This window comes from Helicoverpa zea, chromosome 18, assembly GCF_022581195.2.
Source record: "Helicoverpa zea isolate HzStark_Cry1AcR chromosome 18, ilHelZeax1.1, whole genome shotgun sequence".
Lineage (NCBI taxonomy): Eukaryota > Metazoa > Arthropoda > Insecta > Lepidoptera > Noctuidae > Helicoverpa > Helicoverpa zea.
This window is the reverse complement of record NC_061469.1, coordinates 8,763,922-8,777,227: the sequence shown is the minus strand read 5'-3', so window position 1 is coordinate 8,777,227 and position 13,306 is coordinate 8,763,922. Positions and strand designations below refer to the sequence as shown.

At 36.2% G+C, this 13,306-nt stretch overlaps 2 protein-coding genes across 3 annotated transcripts in view; one reads left to right on the top strand and one right to left on the bottom strand.

Moving 5' to 3' along the window:
- The first annotated feature begins 894 nt into the window (after window positions 1-894).
- On the top strand, window positions 895-3,115 carry LOC124638800 (NADH dehydrogenase [ubiquinone] 1 beta subcomplex subunit 5, mitochondrial). The gene is made up of 3 exons (XM_047175906.1): window positions 895-1,087; window positions 1,271-1,481; window positions 2,620-3,115. Exons 1-3 carry the CDS (start codon window positions 933-935, stop codon window positions 2,824-2,826), a joined length of 573 nt encoding a protein of 190 aa, XP_047031862.1. The 5' UTR covers window positions 895-932; the 3' UTR covers window positions 2,827-3,115.
- Window positions 3,116-3,462: 347 nt separating this feature from the next.
- LOC124638797 (vicilin-like seed storage protein At2g18540) overlaps window positions 3,463-13,306 on the bottom strand; it is a 76,169-nt gene continuing 66,325 nt past the window's right edge. Inside the window, exons 1-7 of one of the 2 annotated variants that reach the window (XM_047175904.1) lie at window positions 10,765-10,842; window positions 8,740-8,802; window positions 5,787-5,984; window positions 5,350-5,476; window positions 4,916-5,097; window positions 4,623-4,777; window positions 3,463-4,498 (exon numbers count right to left, since the gene is read on the bottom strand). In XM_047175904.1, coding sequence (XP_047031860.1) covers window positions 4,030-4,498; window positions 4,623-4,777; window positions 4,916-5,097; window positions 5,350-5,476; window positions 5,787-5,954 — 1,101 coding nt within the window. In that variant the 5' untranslated portion in view covers window positions 5,955-5,984; window positions 8,740-8,802; window positions 10,765-10,842 and the 3' untranslated portion in view covers window positions 3,463-4,029. Of the gene's footprint in view, window positions 4,499-4,622; window positions 4,778-4,915; window positions 5,098-5,349; window positions 5,477-5,786; window positions 5,985-8,739; window positions 8,803-10,764; window positions 10,843-13,306 lie in introns of those variants that run through there. The other variant, XM_047175903.1, reaches the window with a different exon arrangement.

Here is a 13,306-nt window from a genome sequence, read left to right as displayed (position 1 = left end):
TCATTGCTGTTATATTACGCATTTTATTCATATCATGTATTTATATGTATGTGTTTATTTGGAATTATTTATAACTAAAATTGTTTTTAATTAAACTAATATTCTAACATAGAAGTTTTTTTTAATTAAACTAATACACTTAAATGGAAGTTTTTTTAATTAAACTAGTATACTTACATGGAAGTTTTAACATTTCTAAATTCAGCTGAACAAAAATCTTTATTTGATGCCAAAAACTCTCCCAGCATTATGATATCCATTCTAGGCAAATTAGCGCTGTTTGCCTTGATAAATCCGGGCTCCATAACTCGTGTTATAAACAATTAATTAATTAAAAACAAAGATCGCAGTGGAAGTTCACAATAACGAAATGTGACGTTCGCGCGCTTTCGCGCGAGTTGTTTTCAGAGATGACGTCACGAGCTCTGATTGGTGTTCAAGATATCATGGCGGATTGCCTTATTTCGTAATTTTATTTTATAAAAATACATATTAATCACATTATTAATAAAGAAAACAATGCGCGTTTTATATTCCAAGCTTCAAGTTTAATTTAATAAATATATTATTTTAATGATTTTTGATTACTGTCATCATGCCTATTGTGATTTTTTTAGGTACAAATACAATTTTGTATTCAAAGTTTCGCGGTTTTGTGAAACTGTCATTATTAAAAAGTGAAAACCACAGACAATTCATAAAATATGTACGACAAAAGTTTTAGATTATGGATTGGTACCGGTAAGTAATTAAATAAGTTTCAAATGCTTAGGATTTTTTATTTTATGCGATATAAAATCTAGACGATGAAAATATTAAGAAAAACTTAACGCGAAAACCGAAAACGCATTATGGAAAATTAAATCAATTTTAGTGACAGACTGTGGCTGGCAGCATTTGACAGCATCTGTCAAAATAGTCTTGTTAAAAAAATGGTGTCTTGGAGTGCTCTAGGCCGATCTTTCGGCATAAACTTGCTTAAAAACCAGATTAAAACACCAACTACTATCCAAAATGCCACCTTTACAACAAGTAAAGCCTTGAACGGATCCCATGGGGCGAAAACTTTTGTCTTACAACCATCCAGGTGATGATGGTTTTCAGTGATTACCTAACCAATTTTTTTTGCTATTGTTTGTTATTTTTATGAAATTTAGTGTCTGTCTCAAAATTTATAGTAAGAAATGTTTAATTTACCTTAATTTTTGTTGTATCTTAGCTTGGGAATATTTTTGATAGTTTGTTTCTAACCTAAACTTTTGTTTGTCAGATGGCAATGGCACAAGTTCAAGGATATGTTCCACTTCTACGCCATGCTGGGTCTCATACCGGTTGGGGCCATCATTTTCTACAGCAACGTGTTCATCGGGCCTGCGCAGCTGACCCCCATCCCTGAGGGTTATGAACCAAAACACTGGGAGTACCACCGCCACCCAATCACTAGATTTATTGCCCGTTATATTCACCAAAACCCCCAGCAGGTAACGTCACTATATTGGATTCTAACTACTTAGTTTTAAGATAAACCTGATTCTTTTTCCAACTGACTATTGAGGAGTATATGAAATTGAAATTTTCTCATAGGTGTATAATGGTAGAACTAATAGTAGCTTTATATAGTAGAACTTCCTAAACTTGTATCTTTGCAAAGGAACAACTGGGGTAGCGGTACTGAGTATAGATTCCATTTGAGTTCTAGTACTTTTTACCCATTGCGTGCCGGCGTGCAGATATATGCAAAACACAATCGATTTTCTATTGTTTCATGATTAATTCATTCAAAAGTTTCTAATTTAGAAATATGGTTTTAAAACATATATGCATTATAAATATTTTCCATACTGTCTCATACCTTTCTTAATTGAAAAAGACTATCTGTGTCTGATCTATCATCATAAGCTTTATTATTATTAAAAAGGATCTTTAGATCACATAGGGAGTCACGTCTGAAGTCTACAGTTTTTATTATCCGTGATACTAAGAACTAACTGTATCTGAGTTACTAATTAACTGGCGTGTGGAGCTCAGATGAGGCACTTCCTAGGTCACAGTCCATTCTTTGGTGACCATTATCTTAAGGATTTTGGGGGCAGTGGCTTCAGCTTTAGCTTTCAGGCTACTCCTGCCCCAAAAATATTACTCTTTACTTTTATGGGGTCATTATGTACTGTTTGTATTTCATATATTATGTTACTAGCTTTTGCCCACGACTTCGTTCGCGTGGAAAAGTGACTTCGGGCAGATTTTTGGTTTTACCCACATAGTTCCCGATGTCGCGGGATCTTTTTAAATATGAAATGGGGAAGATATTCTAAAGAACTCTTAAAAATCAACGTAATGAGCTCTGATCTAAAAAGGCGAAAATGTTAGTTTCCCATTATTCTACTGACAGCTCGACATTATAGTACTGAATTGATGCCGAATTTTGACCAATAGATGCCCACAATAAATTTTATTTATTTTTTGTAACAAAAACTTTGTTCTTTCTCAGGTTCCAAACTATGTCTGTACCAAATTTCACACAAATTGGTTCAGTAGTTTAGGCGTGAAGAAAAGACTGACATTTCGCATTTATAATATTAGTTTTGATTTAATTCGAGTATTTATCTAATTTTCCAGGACTATGAAAAGTTCATGCACGCTATTGACGAGGAAAGGCAGAGGCAGAAGTTGCGTAAGTTGGAACAACAGATCATCAAAAAGATGGCTGAGCGCCAGGACTACCAGGCATACTATTATAAACCTTTGGTCAACAAGTACCACCGCATTAACAAGAAGACCGGTGAAGAAATGTACGACCGCATGGGTGATGATTACAAAGAATAAATACTATTAAATGTTACTATTATAGAAATTTTGCTGACCATAGTATACTAGTAATCAAGTGTATTGTCACATAGTTCAGTGTAGATAAATAAACTATTAATTGTTTCATAACAATTTTATTTGAACAACTGGCATTATTACATGCAACCCAGTACTACCTATGTCACGTTTTTTATGTGATTTTGTTGTTATTTATTTACTTACCTACAATATTTTGCGCCCAAGATTGTTGAAAATGTTATGTACTAAGATATTTTGGGTATAAATAAAAGAGTAAGGCTTATGGTAACATTGTTATTTATTTTACAGGAAATTTCTAACGATTGACAATAATAAATTCCGACTTGTGGAACCCTTACAAAATTAATGTCAACACTTACCTAGCAGTATGCTAAATGCCTGATATGATGCTATTTATTTAACTTTAATGCAGTTAATATTATAATCATGTTACTGCGGTCATATGGGTTCTGTAGAAATAGGAAGGATTTATTTTATTCAGGAAAATTATTTTAAATATCCAAATAGAGTGGATAAGTTATTTTGAATCACAAAGATTTAGAATCATCAAGAAGGCATTTGAGAAAATCATATCTTAGCATTATTTATTACAATTTAAACTTTTGTATTGAAGAAGTAGGTAAATAATCTGAAATTATATAGTAATTGATTCTAAAAAGCTTCAACTACAGACAAACTAAGAACGATAAAATCTACATAAATAAATCGGCGGTGCTGTATGCACGAAGCTCTTAACTATACTGTTACTCAATTAAATTACAAAACGATATGATTTCATTATCCCGTTCTTTCAGTCTTCGCAGTTTGTAGAGTTCCAATTATGACCCAACAACTATGTATTAGATTGCTTCTCATAATAACATTTTTGACTTTAAAAATATTTACAACATTCCTAAGTTAAATAACAATTTCGATTTGAAATTGCAACTAAGCTAGATAATTATAACAAAATTGTAAAAATCAGTATCAAAGCGTAAACACAATCATCATATCCGATCGAAGTAAAAAAATAAAATTTAAACTAACAGTATCTAATTTATTGTTAGTAATATGGACTACAATAGACTGTTAGACATACGCTATTTAAAATTGTTTTTACGATTTCTCAATGATAACAATTTTCAATTCTAAAATTTAAGACGGCTACGAGTTTCTACAATGTAAAATTTAAACGTTATAATTCTATTTGTTTTTTTCCTTCTCAGCCTGCGCGGCGAGCTTTGCTTCTTTTTTGGCCTTTTTCTTCTCTTCCTTCGCTTTTAGTTTGGCTTGTTTCTCCTCCTCCTTCGCGAGCAGCTTGGCCTGTCTCTCCTCTTCCCTGGCTTGAAGCTTGGCTTCTTTCTTAGCCTCTTTTTCCGCCTTAAGCCTCATCTTTTCTTCCTTCTTCTTCTCAGCTATTTCATTTTTCCTATTGTCACTACTTTCATCCTTTTTGCTTTTGTCTTCCTGTTTGGTATTTTCATCATCTTTTTTCTTCTTGTCATCCTTTTTGGGCTTTGATTTGGGGTTATCTTTTTTCCGTTCAGTCTCTTTGCTGTGATCTCTGGAGTCGGGCGGGTCGTCTTTATTTGAAGGTTTTAGTGGCCGGAAGAAGTGTTGTTTGTCTTTTTGTGGCGACGTTTCTAACTGTGTTACAATTTTCTGGGCACACCTGTGGAATAAAACATTTATTTTAATGATTGGAAATACAGTATTGAGAAGGTCTATAGTCATCTATATTAATCATCAAAGACATTTTAAATGAATCGATTTTAAAGGAAATTTCTATTGATTACCTTATTCTAGTAGAGGCGGAGGCAGCAGCAGCACTCTCTCTTCGTCCTTCGCGAAATTCTCTCTGGAACTCCCTGATCGGAGGTAACCTGCCCGACGGCTCTCCAGCCGCCGGACCTCCCGTGTAGCTATGGACTTGATAATCTTGTAACCGTGCCTGTAATAACAGAGAAAAAGGTTTCTTAATTGTCATATTCTTAGAGAAAAATTAACATTCAACAAAATCTCTAGCTTTATTTCGTATAGATTGATTATCTTTTTCTGCGAATTCTCATAATATGACGTCGATGTCTACCTTCATACTATGGTGTTGTGAGCGTCTCAGCGAGTTGGAGGCAGGTTGTCGAGGGCGCGGCGGCACGGATGTCCGGGGCACTGCGCCCAGGCATGCTCCCCCGCACTTGGCACCGCCGCACAGCTTCGTCGAACAACTGTTCGCGACATTCCCTCCGCTGTTCGATGACACGGAAGACACACCTGGATTGTACAAGTATGACTCAGAATTACTTCCAAACGTTATCTAGGTCTATCGTTTCTATTGTATATATTAAAATCTGAAACGACCAACAGTGTCAGGTTTTCTAGTTACTTATCGTTTCTACCGTATAAAGTCCTCTAAAAGACAGATGGTAGTCGTAGGTTTTCTGTCATCTACAGGATGCATGCAAAGTTTCAATCTTACTCGGCTTATCCCGTGACTTATCAGGGTAGTGGAGGAGTAATATCTACCAGAGAGGGAAGACTCGCCACTAGTGACGGAGTAGAGCGAGGCCGAGGCGGGCACGGAGCGCGCGCCTACAGAGTAGCTGGACACCGAGCCCGGTACGCCCCATGACTTCGCGCTACCGCTTGACACCTGGAAAAAGAAGTCAAACTGGTTATTATCTGAGCAAGAAGGTACATATATTGATTGAGTGAGAGAGTGAGAGATGATTGAGTGAGAGCAATAGCAGTTCTTAAAAAATCTGGATCAGACCCTACCCTTTGTGCTAAGCTTCATCCACTTCATCAGGAACACAGAGGTTAACCTTTAAAACTACTTTTTCATAAGTCGGATCATATATCTTGATCAATGAAACCAGTATCATGCTCTATCTATTCTACATCGTTTTGTATTCCAGTAGGTTCTATACCTAAGTGCATATACATATAGGTATGTATCTCACCTGCCAGCTCTTGCTGGTAACAAGCCTCGGAGCCTGCCTCAGCCGCAGGATCTTGGCGCGGCAGATGACGCACCGCAGCGGCAGCAGTCGCTGGCTGACCGCCATTTGGATGGTCTTCACGAAGCACCGCCGACACACTACCCGGTGTCCGCATGGCGACGTTTGCATCGTCGCCTTCGCGTTCACACATATTACACACTGAAATGTAGAAAAGAGCTTTGTTAGTTGATGAACAAACTACCTACCTATGTGCTTAACAAAGTTTGTACAAGAGAGAGCGGATAGAATTCTTGCATTACGAAGAAGCGAAATAAGTATGCCTGGGCTTCATTTTGTTGGATGCGTTGGAGACTTAGCCAAGGATATCCTGGTCCCATCACCTTATGATGGACACTAAAATAGCCTGTGTTGAGTTTTGCATTAGCATGACCTAATATTAAAAAAATTTCGAAGTTCATTTTTGTTTTTATAACTTGGACTGTGGACTTGCTAAAATAATGACTCAAATATTCCGGTGAAGGGAATGTCGTGTATTGTGTAACGTAAAATGATATAAGTAACTATTAGATATCTAATATCAAGGTTACTATATATGGATATTTAGAATCTAGACTTGATTTGACTTTAGATTGGATTCGTGATCTTATTTGATTTGTAGAAAGATAGATGAATGACAATTTATTACGAAATCGTTGGAACAAATGATTTATAGATACTTAGGCTACGTTATAAGTTATAAGAAGTAGGTTCCTATATATCTAAAAAGTTATCAAAACCTAAATATTTCAAATTTTGGACAAAGATAGCACAGTATCTGCGCTTGACTTATCTACTAAAAGTATAAAAAATACCTAGATAATTAATTATAAATTAAATTAATTAATCGAATAACATTTCAATGAAGTAAATTACGAAATTAGTTCTGAAGCAGACGCCTTGATCTGCACCAAGGTCGATCGTCAGCTGTTTGCGCCGGAACCACTCATTGTTCACCGTTTCTAACTTTCACTTGTTTCCGATTAGAGATTACCTAAAGTTGCTGTTTCAATGTCAAATTAAGTGTCAGACTTAAAATTTTATGATCTTCACATTGTCTTATGATTGTTAAAACCGAACAGGTGCCTGCAATATAAAGAACCTAGGTACCTACTACGTGCGTGATGCACGAATGCATCTGCACGAATTCCCATGCGATTTTCACCAATAGATAGAGTGATTTTTTTGGTAAAACTACTTGTTACTTATCTATGTAAGAAACTTAAATGTGAACTCGGACTGAGTTTGCAATTCGTCCCTAAGTCCATTAACATCGCAAAGAGTAATGAACTTCTTTCAGGCGTTCATTCTCAGCCTTTATCTTGGCAGAACCATAGAGGTAGTATTTGATTTGGACTTCGGCCGGGTTCGATGAATGAAGATTTGTCTGAACATTTTTTATTTTCCCCACATGAAGCCATAGCAAAATACTAGATAGGTAGTAGAAATAAGTTGTTCCCTCTGCCGCATTGCGATATAGCAGGATGTGAGGAAAGTGGGGCGTAAACAAAAATATGAAAATGTAACGCTGCAGAAAAGCCCACGGCGTGGTATTAAAAAGTTAATGAAACCCAAAAATGTTGCTAATTCAGGTTTAATCTCGCTGCATTAATGAACCTCGTTCCAGTAGGATGAGAAACTTGATTAAGAATATCTTTTGTTTCATCTAGGTAAACGTTCCTCTGTTAATCAAGCCTGTAAGTTCGCAGGTATCTACCGATCGTGTTTTATATGAAACTTACGTGTAATTCAAAATTTAACTAAGTAACAACTTAACTGAAAGTGCTGTCAATACTACTAAAATGTTTGCTCTAAAATGCTTTTGAATTAGCATTCTTTTGGTATTTATTTATTTTCCAGCATATAATTTACATTTTTAAATTGTAAAAAATAATTATTGGGTAAGATGTTTAATTACACGATAGGTGAGAAACTTTGATAACGGTGACTTATCCCTTCATCTGACACGTTAGCGTCCGGCGAAGTTATAAGTTGTCAATACAGAGTTTTTCTTCGCTTGAAAAGTAATCCCTTCAGGACGGGTGTTCACTTTGAATATCCTTTGCTGTTAGCAACACGCCACGCAACTTTTTCGCACGGTTTTTGTTGCGTGCGAGTTAATGCTAACGTGCGTTATTGTGGTGCAACATGGCACAATTAAATCATTGACTACGCATGTTATCGTTAACTATCCCATTGTAAGGGACGTGTTATTGTTAATTCCGTGCGTAGGTAAAGTTCTGATAGGTTTAGGCAGGTAACATTTATATGATTGTCCGCCTAAAGCTGCGCTTTTGAGATAAAGTTCAACTTTATCCTAAGGGCGTAGCTGATGTAGAGATGTAGTACTGAAGTAGATTAGAAGTAGGTTTTATTAATTGTAATTGATACTGGCCGGACAATGATATAAATAGAAATAGAATAGTTTTTATATATTGAAGTGTGTGACTTCACCCCCGAGTCAGCGAATAAACGCAAAGTTAAAGTTATTATTGAATGTTTTAATTTAATATCCTGAGGATCCCCGGTTCCTGGCGCACCACGCGCTACAGTACCTTATTCTGGAGTTAATTTTAAAGGCTTGCATATTTTTCAGGTTTCAGTTCCTACTTGTTTACTATATTGTGTTTTGTATAACACATTAAAGTATATACCTACGAGATAAAGCATATTATGACGTTATGAAAATTAGCCAATGCATTTTTTGTGCGCAATTAAGTATATAGTAGGTAAAATTATTTATGTAGGTATCTAAACTGTTATTGGAATCTTCCTCGAAAAGACTCAGAAATTTTAAAAGCTCTATTGTTTCTTAGAATATGTTATACAGATTTAGGTATAGCTAGGGGTAAAGTCTTATCTTTTCATATTAGGTATATTAACTCAAGGAAGCTGCTACTTGTGGCTATACACTTACTTCTTCATCAGGCGAAGAGGCGAGTTCCGGTTCATTTTCTTCCAGTTTATTGAGCAATTTGTCCTGAAACAAGAGAGATAGGCTTTTAAAAATATGCCTCTGTCTTAAAATATGCATACCTGACTTAAAAGTTTTTACGTTGTTTGATGGTTCCGTTAAAACGTTAAGTGTACCTATGTAAGATGACAGCTTATTCTAAAGTTTTTTTTTAACGTTAAAAATGCTGTTGGGGAAAAAGAATAAAATCGTTTGGTTACATTATTATTTACAGGTTTCCAATTAGGTGTCAAGAAAGGGGGCACGAATACCTACCTATGTATTTACTGAGCCTATTATGAAATTGTATTTTCAAGAAACAAATATGTAGGTACAGTCGGGATTGTTCATGTACAAAATTAAGTTCTCCTTCACTTCCTATTTTAATATTTTAACCATATTCTTAAAGGTTAATTGATGCAAATTTAAATTCATACGTTCTAAAACGTGATGCCTAAATTACATTGTATGTACATAGTTGTGTACTAAATCTGGTTGTGACACTATCAGTAATGGACGATCTGTTTATTATTCTATTGTTTACCAAAATATGTATAAAATAAGTGGGTCTTTTACATAATTATGAATATGCAAACAAAATTGTATTTAACAAAATATATAACGTAATTGAGGGAGCCAGTATTTCTCCACAATGAACCTACTTACCTCATAAAAAATCAAAACTATAGATTAAATGATACTGTACTACAGAGAAGGTGTTCTTTTTCGAAACAATAATCGTCTAAGAGGTTTCTTAAAAATCCAATAGGGAAATGATCCTATAATTGATCTATGACTGACCCGGAATCATAGTGCACGAATGCAGCTATGTGTACATTGCATATCAATTACATTCACGGCCACGGTCATCGTGATCTTATGAGAGGAATACGTTATACGTATCGAGTATTATTCAAACATAACAGTAGGCATATGATTAATGTATTTCCATTACATAAGAGATTGGTATACTAGAGGATCATTGCAATGATTGAATTTTTGCTATCATTACTTACAATGTACAAAAATGCACGAGTGTGCTTTTGTTATGAAATAGCTGAAACGATTGAAATGAAATTTGGAATGCTAATAGGTGACCAGGTAGTCCTGGAGACATAGTCTTGGTGGCTAGACTTATCATCCAAGCACTGTGCCTACGCCCTAATTACATAGAAAAGGGCTAGTCTTCGTATAAAAAGCTAGATATCTGAACTCCATTTTACATCAAAATAAGGTTACAAGATCTCAATCTGAAACGAAATCGGATAATATCTTAGTGGTCCAAGTAACGCCTACCCTTAAGCAAAACTTGGCATGAATTCAAAGTCATTACGAGATACATTAAAATTAATCTTCTCTACTCGCATAACTTACTCTTGCTGGTTTTAATTGCTATAAAAAATGTGAAGAACGACGACTCTTGCAATTAGAGTGCGTTTTCACTGCTGGATAAAAGTATCACCGTGACTTTATCCCTTTGGAAAATAAAGCTGGTAAATATTCTCGTAGTCTTCTTTTTATTCAGCACCGCCTGTTTGTGCGTTTATATATTTAGCTTTGATAGAAACACACCCTTAAGGATGAGTGATTTTATATTTTCAGCACGTTAATAGACTCAGTCTGATAGGAATATAAATGTTTAATTACCCACTGATGATTGCATTATTCTAATGTCTTTATAAGTGCTTTGCTGTGCATTATTCTACGCTACGACTGACTGCACTGAGTTAAGGAATAAACACACATACAACATTTTTACTACCATAGAGATACGAATCTCAAAACTGCATAGAATTCGCAGCAAGATTACACAATTAAGGAAACATGTGTAACACAAAAAAAATATCACACAATTTTAACAACCGCAATTCACTGAACGTATTAATTAGAGGTATATAGATCAGATAAGCAATCTTACGATCTTTATAGTATGTTTACGTAACACAAATTCAATCTAAAAAGTACAATACTATTATTAGTAGGAACTACCGTATTTATTTGCGACACAGTTGATCCACGCTGAGCTTAATGAAGTCACTGTCGGCTTACCCAGAATGGATCTAACCACGGTTTAATTAACTGCAGGGCTCGGAGATCGGTTACCGTAGTTATATGCATCTTAACATGATGATGATGTCCTCCTAGCCGATTATCGGCTACGGCGGCTGTTCTCATGTAAGGAGATTAGCCAACTGCGCAGGACATATTATAGTGCACAAGAAATTGCGCAGACACAGGTGCACTCCCTATTCCTTCACTCTCATAGCCCGATGGGACGGCAATCCGACACGACCGGAAAGAGATCAGGCGCAGGACCGACATTTACGTGCTCTCCGATGCACGGGTGAATCAATCACCAACTTCCAGGCTTCGGGCTGCTTTGTGAAAGTCTCCTAAAACCCACAAAGCGATTTCGGCCCGACTCGGGAATCGAACCCGAGACCTCGTGCTCAGCAGCCACACTTGCGACAACTAGACCAACGAGGCAGTTGCCAGCAGAGGCATCGAGGCATCTTAACATACAATGTATGTAACCGTTGCACCTATAGTGTATAGAATTTTCACCTGATTTCATTTGTTTTTAACCCCCGACGCAAAAACGACGGGGTGTTATAAGTTTGACGTGTCTGTGTGTGTGTGTGTGTGTGTGTGTGTGTGTGTGTGTATGTGGCATCGTAGCTCCCAAACGGATGATCCGATTGTAATGCGACTTTTTTTGTTTGAAAGGAATGTCATTCAGGAGTGTTCTTAGCTATGTTTGGTGGAAATCGGTTCAGGTCTTCAAGGTCATCAGCTCGTTTGTTAGGTGTGATAGGAATGTTACACGCTCAGTTTACTTGCAAGCATATGTGGGATCAGAATTTTGAAACACTAATGTCTTCTGGAACCACTGAGCTGGTCTGCTGTTAGGACACGAAGATTGGATACGTAACCCTGAACTGCCCTTTAGTAAACCCATCGAGTTTGGGCTCGTTGAATTTGTCTTGACCAGTTCTCTTCATTTTTCTAATTGACTAGAACCTGATGCTGGAAATAGGATGTGGCGGATGAAACCCTGGAATGCCGGAATGAAACGGATAAACCGATTTATATGTATTTTTGCTGAAAGTCTAAAATGTCCAAAGGTTAATCTTTATTGTTTCTCAATCTGTGCAATTCTCCCAGAGCCACTTTGTGATGAGGATTGTTAAACAGCTTCCTTTGGCCGAGATCGCATATAGCGACCACATCTTAAAATAAAAGAAATTAAATGAAAGAAGGAAAAATTAAGGAGCTCCTACAAAAAGCATGAAATAAAATTAAATTATAAATTTAAAAAAAACCCCGACCCAAAAAAAGCACGCAATTATTATGACAAAAGGTTAAAAACGCTAAACCCTATAAAAAGCAAAAAATAACTTTTAACACTACGTAAGTACCAACTAAAGCATGTCAGACTAAACTAAATTTTGACGTGTCGGGGGACCGCTTTTTACCTTTAAAAATACTACATTAATCAAATGATACCTACTTAATTACAACAGTCGTATAAAAAACACGTATCTAAACAAAATTATATAAAAAGTTATAAGAAGTATATATAATGTAGTAGTATATATAGTTCGGCCATTCAGAGAATGCGTTCCTGACACGTCGCGATTGAACTGACGACGTAACTTTGCAATGGCGTTGCAGTTACGATAAAAATATTTTTGCTGGTTGTTTACCGTTTTAACAATTGAGGAGCATTAAAACAACATTATTATATCAATAATCAATGAATGTAGTTACGTCGTCAGTTCAATCGCGACGTGTCAGGAACGCATTCTCTGAATGGCCGAACTATAATTACTTCTAACGTTAAGCTAATAAATTAGAGCGGTCCCCCGACACGTCAAAATTTAGTTTAGTCTGACATGCTTTAGTTGGTACTTACGTAGTGTTAAAAGTTATTTTTTGCTTTTTATAGGGTTTAGCGTTTTTAACCTTTTGTCATAATAATTGCGTGCTTTTTTTGGGTCGGGGTTTTTTTAAATTTATAATTTAATTTTAACAGGTATGAACACATCATCCTCCGACCCTTTTTTCCTAAGTATGTTGGGGTCGGTTTCCAGTATAACCGGATGTAGCTGAGTACCAGTGCTTTACAAGAAGCGACTGCCCTATCTGACCTCCTCAATCTAGTTACCCGGGCAACCCAAACCCCTCGGTTATACTGGTGTCAGACTTACTGGCTTCTCACTACCCGTAACGACTGCCAAGGATGTTGACAGCCGGGACCTACAGTTTAACGTGATAATCCGAAACAGTCATTGGTGTCTAAGATATACCTAGGTATGAACACAGTTTAGATCTATCTCTTGTATACAGCTGTGAAGCTACGTACTAGCGTTCCCAACAATGTCACTCACGCACGCATGTATCTAAATTGTGGTATGGATAGATGGTTTGAATATTTAACGGTATATTGTTTGACTTTTTAAATTCGTAAGGGCTTCCCATATTATTATGCGTCTGTGACGTCTTTGTGGTAAAACCTGCTTCTGAAGTT